The sequence below is a fragment of the Fundulus heteroclitus genome, chromosome 7 (assembly GCF_011125445.2).
Source record: "Fundulus heteroclitus isolate FHET01 chromosome 7, MU-UCD_Fhet_4.1, whole genome shotgun sequence".
In the NCBI taxonomy this organism is placed as follows: Eukaryota; Metazoa; Chordata; class Actinopteri; order Cyprinodontiformes; family Fundulidae; genus Fundulus; species Fundulus heteroclitus.
In genome coordinates, this window is record NC_046367.1 from 38,730,091 (window position 1) to 38,750,295 (window position 20,205).

General features: G+C 41.7%; 1 protein-coding gene across 4 annotated transcripts in view; it reads right to left on the minus strand.

Annotated features, from left to right (window-relative positions):
- Nucleotides 1–20,205, minus strand: part of hdac4 (histone deacetylase 4) — a 181,775-nt gene that overhangs the window by 24,426 nt on the left and 137,144 nt on the right. For all 4 annotated transcript variants that reach the window (XM_012876174.3, XM_036139604.1, XM_036139605.1 and 1 more), the window contains 8 exons: nucleotides 17,617–17,886; nucleotides 14,667–14,853; nucleotides 13,199–13,332; nucleotides 11,278–11,380; nucleotides 7,423–7,469; nucleotides 2,857–2,964; nucleotides 980–1,035; nucleotides 797–884 (listed from right to left, as the gene is read on the minus strand). In XM_012876174.3, the coding sequence (XP_012731628.2) occupies nucleotides 797–884; nucleotides 980–1,035; nucleotides 2,857–2,964; nucleotides 7,423–7,469; nucleotides 11,278–11,380; nucleotides 13,199–13,332; nucleotides 14,667–14,853; nucleotides 17,617–17,886 (993 nt within the window). The remainder of the gene's footprint in view (nucleotides 1–796; nucleotides 885–979; nucleotides 1,036–2,856; nucleotides 2,965–7,422; nucleotides 7,470–11,277; nucleotides 11,381–13,198; nucleotides 13,333–14,666; nucleotides 14,854–17,616; nucleotides 17,887–20,205) is intronic.

The window sequence follows — 20,205 nt, forward strand, 5'->3', positions numbered from 1 at the left end:
TGCTCTTAGTCTCCCCAAAGAACCAGCGCCTCAAGAACGGGACTTTTAGCCACTTCCCTTCACTGCTGCCGAACTTTATGCTTTATGACAGCTGCCGGGAGAAATGACTGCTGATGAGGACGTAGATTAACGAAGCCAGTTTGGACAGGACAAACCCATCCTAAATACTGCCTGAATTTCACTCAGGAGAAAAGTCGTGATTCAACACAGATGGACATTACAAGCAGACCGGCTCACCACACAGAGCTTTTAAATCCCAGGGTAGGGTGCCGATCTGATAGGTCTCACACAACACTTCTCCTGATTTCCTCTTTGTCACTGGACAAATCGCTACATAAATATTAACCTTATTAACATACATTCAAGCTAGAGATCATGCTTTCATCTCTTTGATGTTGGCTGGGCGGTGTGTTGCAAAAGAATCCCTGAGCTGCACATGTAGTTTCAGCAATTCTTCCAATTTTCACCTTTTTTACAAATCATATAACATAAAAATGGACGCATCTATTGTGAACCACAAGACTGAAACTGAAAAACAAAGAGCATAACAATCATGAAATATCACCTGAAAAATGTAAAAATGCATCACAATAGGAGGATCCTGGAGTTACCAAAACTAGGACTTATCCTCCAAATGTAGCAAAGGCTGCAGGGACTTTTTAAAGCAGAAAGGATTTTGTACATCAAATCAGAAACACAAAGATGTAGAACCTAATTTACTTTTTCCAAAGCTTCCTTTTCCAGCAGACAGAAACAAGCCGCTGTGTTTCATTGTTTTTGTGCAGTTTAAACTCACCCAGTCAACTATGAGGATTTTGCTGACGTTTAGCCTCTGCTGCAGGAGCTTGGCTGCGATGGCGACAGCATTGAAATAACAGAAGCCCCTGCAAATCAAACACGACACCGCTTTATCGCATTTAAAAAAAAATCCGAAACCAAACTCTGATTTCTCCTTGTAGGAGGAATGGAAACTACTCACATGGGCGTGCTCTCCTCCGCGTGGTGTCCAGGTGGTCGAACTACAGCGAAACCGTTCTGCAAGCAGAAGCAAAGGTGGTCAGGGTGGGACAGATGTGAGCCGTGCATTCAGAGGAACGGCCTCTAACGGCTCACCGGGGAGCAGAGAGGTGCGTGCGTAGAAAACACGCTGCAACGGGCTGATTTGGGTCAGATTTTGGAGTCAGCTCTCACATCAACTGTTCTCGCATTGCTTACTGGGGACAGTGGAGAGACGTTTGGGCTGATGCAGAGCGAGGCGAGTCGGACTAATGGTGTTGAGTCAGCTGCTGTGCATTAGCAGCCAGCCGGATGATTTCTGCAGCGACAAGTGCCTCAGCTGGTTTCTGGGCATCCACATTTTACCGTTTGTGTGAAAGAGAGAGTAAATCTGAGGGTGAGGATGAGGAGGAGGGGGAGGTGGGTTGCTTCCCAGTGTATAAATGGCCAACTGGAGATGAGAGAATAAGCAGGGAGAGCAAAAGATGTGTGTGGATGCCCGAGTGAGAAGTTGTTGGTGCAGGTGGAACCTGGTCATGTGGTGGCTCAGGATCCTCAGAGGGCCGTCTAACATGTGGGTGAAAACTTTAGCGGGAAGGTCTGCACACAGGTCTGCCTGTAAGCCAAATCCGTACCCAGAGGCTTAGAAAGCAGCCGCTTCCCTTTCAAGAAAAACACAACCTCCCCTTTCATTTCCATCCGATATCAGCCGGAGCGGAGCAGAAGAACAGATCCGACCCACCGGGCGAGACACGAACGTATCCCCGTGGCGTGCTACCGTCTCACGCTCAGGAATGTCATTAGTCTGCGGCGCGTCGCTGCTAACTTAACACTCTGCGCGGCGGCTGCTCTGCAGGCGGCCCTGCTGTAACAGTAATAAAAGAAGGCCTGTTAGTGGGGCCGGCTGGCATCTGCAGGGCCTGAACGCGGGTCTCCCTGCTGGGTTCAAAAAGTGAGCGGCCCCTCCCACAGACACGTGGGGGGGAAGGGGGGGGGGGCAGCATCGCAGGGTGGGGTGTCTGTCTGGAAGGTGCTAATGATGGAGCAGAGGTGTGGCTGTGTGCAGCTTAGATGCAACCATGTTCCCCCAGTGTACTTAAAGAGTTAGAGCACATTATGTAACTTTAAAGAGTTTCTTTGTTGCACCAACTCACAAAAAAAACTACATTTAGGTTTGGACTTAAGAGTTTTGCCTACAACAAAGAGAAAAAAATTTAACTAGTGCCGATAATAGTTGGATAAAAAACCAGCCCATTATTGTACACGTTATTCATAATAAGATTCTTTAATTTTAGAAAACATTTTCTACGTTTGATGAGCATATTTGTTCAGATTGGTGCAAACGTTCAATCTACAAACTGAAAGACATGTTTATTTAACAACTTTCTTTTTTTTCTCCTTTTTTTCTTTAAATCGGTATCCAAATCTGGCTTTTTTTAGGCGCTTAGATTGAGGTGAAGTAAAACCGGTGAAATTTTAACATGATTGCCAGCTGACGATTAAATGTGGATCTGGGGTGTGTTGCTTTTCAGATTTTCCTGACAACTATGATTCGGTCCAATCTGCTGGCTTAATGTCTTTAACGACCGCCCATTACTAAGGAGTGGACCTGTTTCGGTTGAATTATCTAAGCCATTACAAGGTCTTTGTTTGGCAGTAGTATAAAGCTTGGTACTCATCATTACTCTAGACCTTTTGACTTGAGAAAGCTTCCTGGAGAGGAAGCGAAACGTCTTCAACTATGGAAAACAGGTCCAGTTGCTTTGTTTTTTTACTTTTTTTTGGACTGACAACTAAGGTATCTCCAAAGAGTGACTTGAGGTTTTCAAGCAGTGAGGCCAAACCAAACTCCTAACGCACCTTCAGCTCCCCCGTTGCTACTTTGAAAACCAGCTCCACCACGGAGCCGACGGCCAGACGAGCCGCCGTAGACGAATGGATCTCGTTCCAGATTGTGTCACTGTCCACCTGCAAACACACAAATACAGAAATATACGTTTTATTGACATTTTAACTGGAAAAAATTCCAGATTCATTGCTCAGTTTTTATAAAACACATGACGTCATAGTCCATATTTCTACAGACGCCAGACTTTAAATCTGTGACCTGCATAAACCACAGAACGCATGACAGAAATGATGGATGGGCTGACGAACTACATGGATTGATTGATAGATGCCTGGTTGGACGGGTAATAGAAGAACGGACCCCTGGAAGAACATTTCTAAGGAACCGTCTGTTTTTCTAATAAACTCAGTAGATTCAACGTTATCACCTGTTCCATCAACAGAGTAACATGTATCCAAAGCTTAAAAAGGTGCATACGTACACCTGCAAGATAGCTATGCCTTCATGCTAACGTCTGACTGAACAAAAACCTGAAAACACATTTAAAATAATTTAGTTTAGACCATATTTAAGGATCCAGTGTGTCTGCGCTGGAGGAACTGGAACATGCATTTATTGGCAGAATACAATGAACAATAAGCCCATAAAGGTAATTTTAGCTTATTTATAAGTTTATTTATGCACTTGCAGAGTTTAAATTGAAGGCAATAACTCGTAGCCACGATGTAATATTGCACGGGGAGCTAAATGACAATAAATCCTGTTACAAGGTCTGGTATTGTCATGAGAAACATTGTCCTTAATTTACCATGGGTGTGACATCATTGTTTACTGCAACTGCATAGAGAGCATATTTCTAAGAAGTGCTGTTAAAATTATGCATTTATTTGTTTCAGGCTGTTTTATTGCCTTCCAGCTCGATTGTGCGGGCAGCACGTTTGTGTGTTTGCGTTGGAAGACGCAAAAAGTCGAATCAGAGGTCAGGCTGATTAATGCTGAGGCACGCCTGGCCCATAGGCCCCCCCCACGTGCACGCATGTAAATGCACGCTCCTCAAGCCAAGTGGAGCACAATGCGCTCGGTGATTGATTGTACGCAGGGCTGCAGAGAGGATAATATACACTCGCTCCATCAGTCATGGCAGATACTACGGGCAGATGGAGCGCGTGATAAACACAGAGAGAAGACGCTGGCAGAGGAACAGAAGAAACCAGAAGGTCTGTGTGTCACACATGTGCAGCGTGGCTGAAGGAGGAGATCTGGGGAGACCATCCAATGTAAGCTTTGTTAGTTTCAGCATGTCAGCTTTAACCGGCCAGTTGACAGCGTCAGCTTAACATCGGTCTTTGTCGTTTATTCAGCTACTCGGTCTGACGACCAATCAGCGGGCGTCGGCTCGTCTTTACGCCCGTCTTCAGTGACAGAACTCCTCGAGTGTGGATGAGTGCTTCATCATAATATCCACAGACAAGAAAAGCAAATCTTTTTTAGCAGCGCCAAGAAAGACTCCGTCATGAAAAGAAACCGAGCGTTTTACTGAAGTCTAAAACAAAAACAGGAAGGGGTGAGAGAGCGGAGCTGCTGGGGAGAATCTAATGGACGCAAAAGTGAAAAGAGTTAATGAATCATTAAGGCCCAGGGAAGAACTAAATAGACCTTACAGTTCAATGGCCTCCAGCAACAATGACTTAAAGGTGTCATTTTCTGTGTAGCTTGGCCTTTCTCTAAAACTAATGAGAAGGAATTTTGGTCAACTGTTCTTCACGCATTGTTTGCATTAAACAGCCAAACTCTGCCAAGCTTTTGCTGTTAGATAGATAAAAATCCAAATTGGGTCTTAAAATCTTTGGTCAGTGAGCGCAACGTGTCAAGGCTAGGATATAATCCCGTATCATTAGCGCTCCACCACAGCTGGGTTTCACTTCTTTAAAACATGGTGCTGAGCTTTATGGCTAAATGTCTCCATTCAGTCTCTTCTGTCCGTGTAACGATCAAATGCAACAGTTTCAACTCTTGTGGTTAGGATGAAACTTTGAGAGCCTGAAGGGCAACACAGATTATGATGCCCGTTGAGAACTACACCCTGACCACTTTCCTTTAAACAACCCAAGCCAGCACTGGTTGACACCCCAAGGTGCTGTGCTGCTCATCAAGCCTGGTCTATTCAGAGGGGTTGATAAAACTGTCCAGTCGTCTGTTCTGAATTCCCCTCTTTCTGAAGAGGTTTTCTCCACGTAAACCTAGAAGATTTGCTTTTAGTCGGTCTGTGATGAACTTTGACATCTGAACTGCTGACTGAGACCCAACAGCCTTACGTTTGGTTCTGGAATACTTCGGCACACTAAGGAGTTCATGACTGATTCCATGTCTGCAGGTCCTGCAGCGTCTAAACACCCCGGATCATCACACCTCCATCACCGTGCTGTTGCCAGGAGATGTTTGTGCCTACAGGCAGAGTTTGGTTTTCTCCGTGCATCTCAACTTTAGTCTCATCTATACAAACAATGGTTTTTCAGAGTCCTTTGAATCCCTCAGATGCAACTTTGCAAGTCAAAAAGGGTAACGGACATTTAAGAGGTTTGCTCCTCTTTCCTTCTATCTGTGCCAGATCACCGGCCAACAATTCAACAATCCTTTGAACCTCATCCATTCAGATTAGGGCTGGACAATACGGCCAAAACTTATATCACAATATATTTCTTAATTCTGGTCGATACAATATAACCACAATATCGATAAAAAAATAAATAAATAAAAGCCTCAGAAAGACTACTTCAATATAACATTTTAGAAATATTTGCTTTAAAAAATATAATTTCTCTGAGCCCTACAAAGTAGTGGCTGGATTAAAGAGCTCCTTCAAAGTCTTTGTTAAAAAGCTCTGGACTGCATTTGATCCATACAGCCAGGGTACAAAATTAACACTCACCAGACGCTAAATGCAAGTACATTTTCCGTTTGGCGAGGAAATTTCAGAGGGCTAACTGCCACATGGCGAGTAAATGTTTGTACCAAATAAATTTAGTTTTTTAGTCGTCATTAAGGGTGGATGCTTCTTTATGTTCCTCTGCTTTCAGCTCGTATGACAACAAACGCGTACGTACACAAACACTCGCACATGTGACACGAGAATGACAGCAACTATGTCATGTTCGTTTGCTAACAGCTAGCGTTAGCTCAGGCTAATTACGTAGCGGGATTATGTGGAGATATTCAGCAGGAGTCAGATTTACTTTGGCCGGTAAAAAATATGCTTGGCTGGTTGATTTTTACGTCTACCGGCCAACTTGGCCGGTGAATCAGGAAGTTAATTTTAGACACTGCATACAGCACCTACGTTAAAGCTAAGCTGGATAGTTAGTAAATTGCAGTCACACATATGCTGCAGCTTCAGAGCAGGAAAATACCAAAACCCCTGGCTTTACGGAGCTGTTCAAACCGATGATGATCAATTAATCATGTGCATTGGATCAGCAGCGACCGGCTCTTACTTTCCCTCCTCAGGCCTGAGGCAGCGGCCCGACTCTGTGTGTTATTAGTCCGGACACTGACAGAGTGAGAAACTGAGTGAGTGAAAAGGGAAGTGGATTTACAACACAAATCAGCGTAATGATGCTGTTCTGAAGATGAATGAAGATGCTGATGCCGCCTTCAGCACGCCGTCGAGACGATAACTGTGCAGGACCAAACTGAAATGGGAAGCCGTGTCAGAGCTATAAAGGAGGGGGGGGATGATGAAATGACGGGTCTCCGCAGGCTGACAGTCTAATTTCAGACCCCCCCCCTTTCCTCTGTGTGTTTGTGTGTATGACTTGTATATGAGTGTATTACAGGAAGACAACAATTTGGTCCCATTTGCCATTACAGCGAGCAGAACAGCGTGGTGCTGCAGCTCCCCTCTCCTCCCAAACTGCAGGGGAAGTGAAATTTAGAAAGAGATAACCTGGAGGTACGATTAGGCTCGACGGGCCTTAAAATGATCAAACCGTGCGAAAAAAACACCAGCAAAACACCAGTGTGATTATGCTGCCTTTAAAAGCGAGCGAGCTCTCAGCGATGCAAACGGGCACCAGAAATCACCGAGAGAGCTCGCAAAACATCCGCAACAACACAATCGCCGCCTCCACCGGGACGCACACACCAGCACACAGAGCGCGCCAAACATCTGGTTATAATTTAAACGCAGCGGAAAGGCAGGCAACAGCTTTTGTTTGCCTCCAGTCCTTGAGGGGCGGCGGTTTCATGTGTGTGAGAGAGAGAAAGAGAGAAAAATAGGAGCATTTTTGAATCCGTGGGCCGATGCAGAGAAGAGCGTGGGCGAGGGCCGCTCCGTTGTTTCCCCTAATATCAGACGATACTGAAACTATTCGCTGAGCTCCTGAGTCACACAGCCAATGATCGCTGATTAGACCATCACTCTTCTGCAGAAAACAAGTCAGCTTTTTCCACCGGATCGAGCGGCAGGGCTTTAAAAACTCGCTGTTTGCGAGAACCATCACCCAGGCATTTGAATAAACACTTTAATTAGACTGCAAGCGTTTGGGAAAAATTAAGACAAGCAGAAATGAGTCACTCACCCCGATGCCTCCGCACGGTAACCGCACAAACATGGAGTTCGCCGAGCCTGGAGGAGAAGAAACGCATTTAGCAAACGAGACGGGGGTAAAAGGAAAGGTCAGCAGGTGAAAAAGGAAAGTCTGGGGTCTCAACGGCCCCAATGAGAACATGACCTGCTAAAGCTTCACATTTGACTCTCTGACCTTATCTAACAGCAAGAGTACACACGGGGGGGACGCTTTAATTTGAACAGGACAGGGAAAAAAAAAGATCTCATTGACCTCACAATCAAGGCTCTCCTCGGGGAAAAGGCCAGAAAGGGTTCTGTTCTGTCACTGAGGGTCAATAAACAAAGATTAGCCGGCTAATTAGCTCCAACTCCAAACAAATGTTTAGGATGACGACCGTTTCTCTCAACAGCCGTGATTCTGGACGTCAGCGTTAGCGCTACGCAGCGCCCTCAGCGCTTACTGGCACTCATGGCAGAGACGTGTAAATAAATAGCCTTGAAATAAACTGATTTTAATGCTGTGTCATAAACTCTTCAGCTTTAATTTAAGACAGGGTCCGGTCCACACAGGCTTTACGTCTGTGGGCTGGAATGGCAGCGGAAACAGGGGTGTTTGTGCCACTGAAGCATTTCTGAAGTCATTCGTAAATGTTTTTAATCATTGTCCTGCTGAAAAACCCAGAGTCAGCCGGTTCTTAGTGTTCTAGCAGAATCAGCAATTATTTAAAATGCACTTCAGGCCTTTGGAAGAGAAACAGGCCCACAACATCACAGACCCTCCACCTTACTTAGGAATGTGCAAGATGGGATTTTCCCCTCCAGGATCCTTTGTTGTAAAGCAGACCTGCCTCAGCTGTTTGCTGCAGAAAACCTCAGGCTGACCAAAGCAGTGCTGCAGTAAAGTCTGAGTTTACTAAACTCTGCAGTAAAGTCTGAGTTTACTGAACTCTGCAGTAAAGTCTGAGTTTACTGAACTCTGCAGTAAAGTCTGAGTTTACTGAACTCTGCAGTAAAGTCTGAGTTTACTAAACTCTGCAGTAAAGTCTGAGTTTACTAAACTCTGCAGTAAAGTCTGAGTTTACTAAACTCTTCAGTAAAGTTTGAGTTTACTAAACTCTGCAGTAAAGTTTGAGTTTACTAAACTCTGCAGTAAAGTTTGAGTTTACTAAACTCTGCAGTAAAGTTTGAGTTTACTAAACTCTGCAGTAAAGTTTGAGTTTACTAAACTCTGCAGTAAAGTTTGAGTTTACTAAACTCTGCAGTAAAGTCTGAGTTTACTGAACTCTGCAGTAAAGTCTGAGTTTACTAAACTCTGCAGTAAAGTCTGAGTTTACTAAACTCTGCAGTAAAGTCTGAGTTTACTAAACTCTGCAGTAAAGTCTGAGTTTACTAAACTCTGCAGTAAAGTCTGAGTTTACTAAACTCTGCAGTAAAGTCTGAGTTTACTAAACTCTGCAGTAAAGTCTGAGTTTACTAAACTCTGCAGTAAAGTCTGAGTTTACTAAACTCTGCAGTAAAGTCTCAGAGTTTACTAAACTCTGCAGTAAAGTCTGAGTTTACTAAACTCTGCAGTAAAGTCTGAGTTTACTAAACTCTGCAGTAAAGTCTCAGAGTTTACTAAACTCTGCAGTAAAGTCTCAGAGTTTACTAAACTCTGCAGTAAAGTCTCAGAGTTTACTAAACTCTGCAGTAAAGTCTCAGAGTTTACTAAACTCTGCAGTAAAGTCTCAGAGTTTACTAAACTCTGCAGTAAAGTTTGAGTTTACTAAACTCTGCAGTAAAGTCTGAGTTTACTGAACTCTGCAGTAAAGTCTGAGTTTACTAAACTCTGCAGTAAAGTCTGAGTTTACTAAACTCTGCAGTAAAGTCTGAGTTTACTAAACTCTGCAGTAAAGTCTGAGTTTACTAAACTCTGCAGTAAAGTCTGAGTTTACTAAACTCTGCAGTAAAGTCTGAGTTTACTAAACTCTGCAGTAAAGTCTGAGTTTACTAAACTCTGCAGTAAAGTCTGAGTTTACTAAACTCTGCAGTAAAGTCTCAGAGTTTACTAAACTCTGCAGTAAAGTCTGAGTTTACTAAACTCTGCAGTAAAGTCTGAGTTTACTAAACTCTGCAGTAAAGTCTGAGTTTACTAAACTCTGCAGTAAAGTCTCAGAGTTTACTAAACTCTGCAGTAAAGTCTCAGAGTTTACTAAACTCTGCAGTAAAGTCTCAGAGTTTACTAAACTCTGCAGTAAAGTCTCAGAGTTTACTAAACTCTGCAGTAAAGTTTGAGTTTACTAAACTCTGCAGTAAAGTTTGAGTTTACTAAACTCTGCAGTAAAGTCTGAGTTTACTAAACTCTGCAGTAAAGTCTGAGTTTACTAAACTCTGCAGTAAAGTCTGAGTTTACTAAACTCTGCAGTAAAGTCTGAGTTTACTAAACTCTGCAGTAAAGTGTGAGTTTAATAAACTCTGCAGTAAAGTCTGTGTTTACTAAACTCTGCAGTAAAGTCTGTGTTTACTAAACTCTGCAGTAAAGTCTGTGTTTACTAAACTCTGCAGTAAAGTCTGAGTTTACTAAACTCTGCAGTAAAGTCTGAGTTTACTAAACTCTGCAGTAAAGTCTAAGTTTACTACACTCTGCAGTAAAGTCTGAGTTTACTAAACTCTGCAGTAAAGTCTGAGTTTACTAAACTCTGCAGTAAAGTCTGAGTTTACTAAACTAGGAGTAGCTGTGGGTCCTCGTCACATTTCATCGTATTTCAAACATTTTAATAATTTCTCTGATTGTAGATAAAAAAACTAATTCAAGAATTTGTATTGTCTTGTAGCCATTTACTTTATGGACTCAACTGTACCATTTTCTTGTCTTTCCCATTTTAAGCCTCGCTGGCAGAAATGAGCCTCTGCATGGTGTTTATATCCTGTTTATGCCAAAAGAGGCGCAGACAACCATGCTTGACTAATTAAAAATGTTTCTTGATACTCTGATCAACTTAAAATATACAGTATAATAAAAAAATAGATTCAGTTGCATTTATTTTACATAAACCTGTAAGGGTGTCAGCAAGTGTGCCGCAAGTTAACAGTAGAAAACATTTTAATTAATGAGGCGTTTCCACAGAATAAATGGACTCAGCTGAAAGTTCAGTATTTAACATTATGTTGTTGCTTTTATGTTTTAAACATCATGACTTGTTTTTACACTTTTGCATGTTTAAAAATAGATTGTTGCTCCATAACTTGTGGACGTCTTTGCTGTTTTGGAGCAGTTTGTGTTTTGCAGTTTCAACTTTTTTCTTCTTTATGTTTAACTTTGGTCTATCATCAGGCTCAGAGGATCTGGGAGTACAGTGAGAGGATCCTAACCCTCCTTAGGTATGAAAACTAAGACCCCCACTGGGATCTGCCCCATCAGTTTCGTGGATTAGAAATGTGTCTAATCTCAAACACGCCAACCTCTCTGGCTCCATCTGCACTTTGAGCCCAGACCTAAGTGACAAAGCAGCTCATGTGACGTTTAATTGAACAGCTTCAGAGGGGCCTGACTTTATCGCTACACCTCCACCACTTTATTAGATTGAGCCTTTTGTTTCAGAGTGGTTTAAGCATTAAAACAGATCCCTGTAGCAGATGTTGTGGATTATTAACATTTACAAGACGTGGCGGTGGTACAAGATCACCACTTTGACAAAATTACAGCACCTTATTGTTGCCTGTTTATTAAATTAGTTCCACATTTACACACAATACTTCCTTTTTTCTTTTAGGTACATGTTTTAACCAACAATCTATTAGATCAAGCAAAGATTAAATGTTCTCTGCGGCTTTAAGAGCAGCGTGAGTGTGTGTTTGGATGCACTGGTGAGGATGCAGGTCTTACAGTCTAGTTTCTGTCTCAGCGGGTTGGTCCCGTACAGCTGGACGTGGGCCTCAGAATGGACCGTCTGCAACTCCTCCTGAGAGGCCTTCCTACCACGGATACACTGAAACGACAGCAGGAATTGGGTTAGAACACAGAACCACATTACTGCAGCATCAATTCCTTTGATTAATCAAATAAATATGTTTATATGAAGATTAAATTGTATAGGAAACACAGAGCGACATGCTGGAAACCTTCATTTCAAAGCGTGTGGGTATCCTGATAAAAACCTAATGTCAGATAAGCAGATTAACACTGCCCTCTTCTGGAAGTCCAGGACATGAACAGATGCAGCAGATGTAATTTTGGTTTAAATCTTTATCTGTTTGGTGATTAACAGGACTTTTTTAATGAGACAAATTAGACGTTTTATAGGAAGCTATCTGTAAAACTTCCTCGCTCCAATACAACCGTCCTCCTAACCTTCTGATGTTGATGAATATGATTAATAATTCAACTGTATTATACAGAGAAATATGAAAAAAATAGATTAACTAAAAATGTATTTAAATAAAGTTGACACTGCTATAAAATATTTTTTAACCAAATAAAGTCAATATTTTAAAGCATGTAGCGTATTAGATTATAAGACGCATTAAAAATTCTTCTTTGTGTAATATCACTCCACTCCTCCACGTCCACAGCTCTCTATCCGTCTCTGCTGGGAGGACAGAGTAGCTGGACTACACTGCTCTGTTTCTAACATAAGGCCAAAATAAACGTAACTTTTATATTGAATTAACTTACTAGGTTTATTGTTGGTAGCGCGTATCCTGGGCGCAGACTGCCTTACATGAATGCACTTCTAGTTTAGACATTACAGTCAGGCAGTCTTGTAGACAGCTCAGGGGTCCAATCAGGTAGTTGCACAGTGTACCGTAATGCTCCGAATATCCACTGAGCGGAGCGGCTTTGTTGCTAACCAAAGTCATACTTACACATTTTAACACATTTTTGAGAGCATTGTACCACATAAAATCTGTCAGTGAGCACAACGGTGATCATATATAAGGTACACAATCAATTTTTAAGGATTTTAAGTGCCGCTTAGACCAAAAAATACAGTATACACATTTGGAACTACAGACCATTTTCTACTTCCTAAGGACAGAACTGGACCAGCATCTTCAAACTGAATCAATTTTGATTCTTACTACAATCCAGATTTCAACTCGGAAATATTAAAAACACAGAACTCGTTCACTTCAAGTGTCTCTTTCGCAGTATTCTTAGGAATACTAATAATGAAAGACAATTTTATCTCAGCATCATCTTTAGACACCTACATAAATGTTTTGGGGGGGATTTTTCCATCTTAATTTAGCACCGCTGATTCATATCAGTTAACCCTGAACCTGGTGAACTCAAGTGCCCCATGATGATCATGTTGTTACAACCATGTTTTAATCTAGGTATGGTTTTATAGTCTGGGTCTGTTAGAGAAGACTGACCTTTATCAGCAATTCTTTGGTTTTTAAACTAAGGTTTTAAATGAACTAGTAATCCTAACCTGCACAGCTCCACAGCATGTAGCTCCAACTCGTTCAAGGTTTCAATAAAATTTATAGTTTCCAGATAACTGATTACAAGATCTTAAATTTTATTCAATAAACACAAAGAAAATAAATAAAGAAACAAACAGTATTTTTTTAAAGTTAATTTAATTTAGTTTTTTCATTTAAGTACTATTTTAATCATATTTTAATCACTTTGAACAATTCGGACTTCAGCCACCAATTAAGACTAAACAACAATTTAGAATATTCATTGACACGAAAACAGCAGAAAAACCAAGGCTACACCATTCTTGCAGGATCTTTGGTTTTTGTGGTTGAATAACAACATATTGGCCCTTTTGCTGAACGTTAGCTGCTCTCACCTCACATTGGGCCCTGAGGCCCGTTTCCTGCAGCCGGGACCAGATACTCTGAATACGGCCGGCGTGCTCTGGATGAATAGTGGCGTTGCCGCAGATACACTGATGTTTCTGCATCAAGGAGTCATACACCAGACCTGGAACATAAAAAAACAATCAAATACTCTCCATTGATGACATAAAATATGTAATAAATCCCTGTTTTACATATCAGGCAACAAATAAATATTCTGGTATTCTGGCTAGTTAGTTATGGTTTATTCCATAAACACAGTTAAAAATAAACAGATGATCACAGAAACAATCCGACGCCTGCATTGTCGTGTATACAGCTAAACACACAACAGCCGTCCCTAGAAGGACCGTTTACGGTCAAATGCGACTGGATTTTAAAGTCTGGTTGGTCTGATCCAAATTCCTTTATTTGTTTTTTTAATCCAACAGCAAAAAGCACTTAATTTTTTTTGTTTTTAAAAAAACAACTTAATTTTCTTTTGCTTGATTATTCTACACCATCTTGTTCTTCTTGTTGCCTGAATCTTCCCTTTGCGTCTGTATGTTTGACTAAAACACGCATCCACACATCTAAGCTGCCAGGGGGGGGACTGAGATCGATGCACATCGTGACTTTATCAGATCGGATGAGGAACGACAGAAAGCACTGATTGGCCACAGACACACAGAGCTGCTCCCCAAGGACAATCTTCAAGCAGCCAATCAGAGACCAGCATGAAGTCACATGGAAGATAATTAAGATGACTAATTAGACCCACATAAGGAAAATTGTCCCAAATAAACCCAAAATAGAATGTCAATGCTGGAAACTCAGGTCAGACACATTTTATGATAAAACAGATATGATGCTTTTATTACGTTGTTTATATTTACTGTGTCTATATTTTTTCCTCCCAATTTTGATGATAGTGGCACCCTAGCGCTGCTTATTGACAAGTCGCCGCTGTCCAGAACTCTTAAGGTTTATTCAAACGTAACTTTGCCAAACAGCTGAGCTCTCATATGGTTGATATAGTGAAGAGGCTTTAGTCTGATTAAGTCATGCTGATTCAGTTTCTTTTATAAATCGCCTATTTAATTTATGTAATATTTAACAAGCTAGCTGAGGCTCAGAGTCTGAGATGAAGCTCTTAGATTTTAGGGAGTTTTCTAAAACAAATTACAGCCTGACCTAGGGATGAATTTACTGTTTTTAATTTTTATAATGGCGGCCTTACTGAAGAGAGGAATATAAAGGTGTTTAATCTGCAGCAGTTGTCTGCTGCTGCTTTTCCTCCTTCAATCTTGTGGAAGCCTAAAGCGTCTACTTACTTTAGCTTTTTGGCTTATTGTTTCTGTTTGTACACTTTAAGGCAAACAGATTATTTTCAGTGTTTCAAAATATAATTAATCAGTTCACACCAACACAGAAACAGCCTAGACTCTGCGTCTATGTGGGAATGTTAGTCCTCCCAACCTGTGGTAAAGCGATGCTTCACTGGGGGCTCCTGGACCACAATGGGGAAGGAAGCGGAGGCTGGAGACGACTGGGTCCTGGACAGAGGGCGGTGTGCAGTAATGGTGACCGGTAAGCCGGCCGCTTCCATGGAGGCTCTGTAGCTCCTCAGCTGCTGGATCCGCTGCTGCTCCAACAGCATCGCCTGCTGCTCACACACACAAACGCACGGTTAAAGTTTCTGCATGACCGCAGGGCTGCAATACATTCTCCTATCAGAAGAGGGCACCAGATACTTGAACATCTCAAATATATTGTTGCACAGAGAAATAGTGGATTTCTTTTTATGTCGCACGTTTTCAGCTCTACAGATGAGGAAAATCCCAAATAGTATCTGTCTAGAACCTTTGGATTTCCATTTTCACTGAGAATGTGAATGCTCAAAGAAAAAAAAAAAAAAAACAGTAATCAAATAACTATCGATCATGCATTCAACATTTCTCCTGAAATGATTTGACAGCTTTGGATGGAAGTGGCTGAAAGGGTCTTCATTCACCTCATGTGAACAGCGCGGCTTCCTTTCTTGGCGCTCGCTGAGCCTAAGTGCTGCACGGCACCGACGGGTGTGTCCGCCTGCACCACTGTACGGGCGCCATGGTGACAGCGAGAGGAGTGCCTGATTGAATTTGGCTGAGCAGAAAACAGGGATGGGCCGGACAGACGAGGACGCTCTGTGCTGATTGCCTGTGAGCGTGGTCACAAATGCACAAAGCCAAACGCAGATTAAGAGCGCACGTCGGAGGGATCCGAGAACAAACAACGCTGAGCGGGAAATGCCGATGATTGGCTGAACGAGCATTTTGTGTGGGTGTGCAGTATTCATATTCCATAGTTGCTTAACTTAAAGGGAGGTGTGGGTTGTGATTGCACTATTCCAACTTCAGCGTGTTTAGTTTGTGCACTTAAACAGAATTTAGTAGCTAAAAACTGAAGAAATGTAAGTTTGAATGCTAATCTGAGAGAATGAGCCTTGCTATTATCTGAGAGAATGAGCCTTGCTATTATCTGAGAATAATCCACGCTGTTCACAAGACATGTGCACTAGTTAAAACTCCAGATACCTCATATTAACAGATGCAGATTTTTAATTCATTCCTGAAATAAAGGACAAAAGCTACATGTGGCCTTCCTGAGGACGAGAAGGAAGCCATCAGCATTTAAAGTTTTAAACGCAAACCCATAACGCTCAAGTTTTTCCATCCAGTCCTAAGTATCTGTCAATCTGTCAGGCCATCCATACGTAAATGACTGGAAAAAAAGACAGTTTAGTTATGTTTAAATTAAAAATGGTATCCCAAAACATATTTACTTCAATCCCAGTGTGGAAAATAGTTTGTTATAACTGCTGACCAGCTTTTCTCTGGTGTTTAGCTGATTTTTACCCGGTGTGGAGCTCCATGTTTTTTGAGGTAGGAAGGCCTCCTTGCCATCACCCTAATCTTTAGCTCTCCCTCCGTCTGTATCATCTGACTCTGTCACTTTAAAACAACCATATTTATCCCAGCCCCCCTTTGATGGAGCCCCCCCCCCCCATCCCAACAAAATTGGGCAAAAATGTAACTTTTACCTGTTTCTGTTTTAATGTATTTAAGCCGTTGTTCTGAAGATTACTCCGGAATCCCTTTTAAAATTTATAACATATAATAACGGTTTCTAACAGCTGCAATGTTTCAACATTTTCACACTTTTTTTTAAACTGTGTAATATTAATAAAAGGTTTTTAGCCCGACTCGTACCTGCGGGCAACTTTTAACTACCTATGAACCTCATGGCAAAAATAATGTCAAGCCATTAATATTAAAGATAGCTTTCAATTAGATTAAGTTTTGCACTTTTTTAGGGGTTTATTAATTGTATTCACCATATCAATGACCGTTTCATATATAAGGATTGTATTTTATGGACAAAAAAATAAAATGTTTTCTTGCGCCCCCCTGCAATACTTCCACTAACCCCCAAGGGGGCGCACCCATTGTTATAGAGGCACTGGATTAAACATTAACCAGATTAGTTTACAACTAATTTTCAGTGTCACAAATACTACAAGTTGTGCCTGTATATCTAAAGCTTCAAAAGTACTTGATTTTGTTCTTTGTAAAGTTTTTCATGCATTTATTTTAAAGTATTCATTTTTATCTACTGCAATTTTTAAGGTTTAATTTGCTTTTATTTATTTTTTTCAGAATTTAGTTGATACTACCTTGCATTGTTGGTTTGTGTGGTAAAACTTGTTTTACTTGAGTTAATATATTCCTCTTGCCTAATTTAGATGAATTCTGACGTCCTGAGCATGTATGATATGTTTAGTGGTTAATAATTAGAGATAATATCGTCATCCAGAACAGAGATGAGTTTAGATTGAGAGCGCTCCATGCGAAGTCTTTGTGGGTTTGTTCTTGTGGCTGATCGGAGTGCTTTCAAAATAAACACTGGCGGATGAACTGACTGAACAACTGAATTTATTGTTCAGTCTATTTTTACACTCAGGCGTTTTGAAATAAGTTATGAAATCATTCTGAATGGTAACTGGACCAAATTTCTAAAGAGCTTTTCTAATCATTCTGACCACTCAAAGCTCTTTACACTGGACCCACATTCACCCAATCGCTCTAAGGCGCACACATTCATACACCATGACACAAGATTAGTAGGCAACTTGGTGCCTTGCCCAGGGGCACAACCAAATGTGTCAGGGGGGGAAGCAGTAAGCTGGAATCTAACAAAGCTTTCCTGGGAATCACCTGGCTGGTGAAACCCATAAAAGCTTTAAAGCCTTTTCATATATTCCAGAGAACTGAGAGCCGGTGGTTTTGGGGTAAATGTAGATAAAGGATTTTAAATGGGGATTTTGGATGTTCTGTCTTAGTTTCGATATGTGAGGATAATTTGGTGACATCTAAATATATCTCACCTGTTTGAACATGAAGTCCTGCTCAGCCTGTCTCTCCCGTTGTTCCCTCTCCTCTTGCTCTTGGAGGTCTGGAGGTTCCTGCTTAATGGCCAGACCTCGTATCAACCCCGTCTCTGGCCCGCATGACGCCGCCGCCGACGACAACGAGGGGAGTCCCTGGTGCTCCCTGAGCTCCTCTTCCGTCTCCTCTGGGTGGCTCTGATGCTGCCTTCCCGGCACAGAGGCTCCAGAACCGGCAGCCGACACCTGGTCGACGGGTTTGGACATGATCTGGAGAACGGAGAGACGAGAGAGGCGAGGTTTGGATCGGATTTTTAGTCTTAAGGGCTTTTTGAAATAAAGCCGGTAAACCTGGAGACACATTCCCACCAACATCTGTGAGGGATACAAAGGAAAGTTAAAAAAAATGATTTGTTGGAAAAAACTTTGTGGATTTCTTAAAAAACTAGAAATATCTTTTCATGTGAGAGAACATTTGACAGTAAGAAAACCTCGCGTCCACGTTTAATCTTTCCATTCCAAAAATAGCCGAGCGACGAGGCTACGAACAAAAACAACATAAGAGACCTCGAGTTTAAATAAACATAAAACTAACATTAACCAGACAGAGATAAACCGGATCTGTACTCTGGACTCCAGACCCAGAAATATTCTCTTTATAACCTCAGAGCCATGGACACGGGTTCGATCGGCAGCCTGTTTGCTGCACCGCTACTGGACGAGACCACTAGGGGGCGGACTGGAGTCGGAACATGGAGAACTCCATGAAGGTAAAGTTTGGGGAAACTAGAACAGGCTGCAGTTCACGCAGCGCACACTCAACAATCATAGCACTTACATGCTCCATCTTGTTTAAATAAAGTCGTGCACAACGCATCCTCGGAACAGACGCGAGGAAAAGAAGTAATTAAAGTCAAATGTGTTCCTGGCCCAGCTCAGCTGTTTGTTCTGAACCCTGGGACTGAATCCCTTTGCCTGTTTGTAATTTCATTTCTAAGGTCACCTTGTTTGAACCCAGAAAAAAGCGAGCTAAGGGGCACGAGGGAGAGACGGAGGGAGACTGCAGGAACTGCGGAGGGGTGACTCTTGTAATCTTGTTGTGGCAGCTGTCCCCGTCGCTGTCGTCAGAGAACTCAACCTTGATGTGCAGGTCATGATTGGACTGGACCAGTTTGTGTGCAGGGATCACAAACACATCCACATAAAACACACACACACACACACACACACGCTTGGCTGGCATACTGCCCAGGGAACGGTCTATTGACGTCAGAGAACAGGCTCTTGCCTCATCCTGGTCCCTTTTCTCCAAACAAACTCAAAACACTCGACCAATTCCAGCCCCACTGATTCGCACTCTTCTTTTCTCTCGTGTTCTGTTCCCTTTCCCCTTCTTTCTACCCCCGTTTTCTTTCCCCCCGCTGGACAAAATAGTTGCTGGGATATGAAGCATAAGGGGGGCAGGCGTTAAATAAGCCTGTTAAATAAGCTGGAAGATGAGGACAGCACGCAGCGGAAAGAGGAGGTGATTTTATACACAAACACTTGACACTTGTTGACTCAATGTAGCCATCCTCTAACAAGGCTCTACGTACACGTCAATATCACTTCAATATGTCACAGGACTGCCCTGGCCTTTTCATGTAATGAAAGTTAATGTTGGAGTTGTTCCAGGACCGACTGCTTCAGTCCCTCACCCCCACTTTTATCGCTGACTTGACTAAAATGTCCCCCAGCAAGTAAAGGGGCTGCGGATGAGTTATGCTTTAAGGTCAGGGAAATATAATGAGGAATGGTCATAATACGAGTAGAAATAAGATGTTCACATGAAATTTGTCCCAACAGTTTGCATTGCCAGCATCCACCGGTTGTCTAATAAGTTTTAATGAAAACTGGACTGATTTGATCAGATTCTGCACTGATAACAGATCCTTAAAATCTCTAAAACTTTTATACTATATGTAAAACAAACCAAAATAAAATGTGTAGCTTCCCCCCAAAATACTGTAGAAATCCCGTTCTATTATTGTATAAGCAATTTAATCACCTATAGTATTGTCTCATGAGCTTCATTTATTGTTACACATACTGCTACCTTGATTTGACTAAATTCAGTAACTGAAATTAATGGACAAGTGTGGCACAAAATTATGGCTGAAAATGTTTTTGTTCAAGCTCATTTCTAACCGACGTCCAGAAAATAAAAACAACCTAAAAAAAAATTAGGTCAGCAGATGTTTTTTCAATCCAAACGCCTTAATAGATTTGGATTTTTGAGATGTTACTGATATTTCTACAGATACAGAATCAGGACATTTAGAAAAAATGATTTTGCTGCAACCCACAGATTTCTGGTGTTCATATAAAATATTCCACTATTATGAACATTACACTTTAACCGAATCATTTGGTTGTCACAAAACTGAGTCTGGTACATTGATGTAATTACTGTTTATACCTGATATTTATGGTAATATTTCTCATAATTGTCATATTACCCATGTAATTTATACTGTCATATGCTCAAATACTTGTTTGACATTAAACTGCAACTATTAAATAATTACACATTAAAGGTTTGGTTGTAAC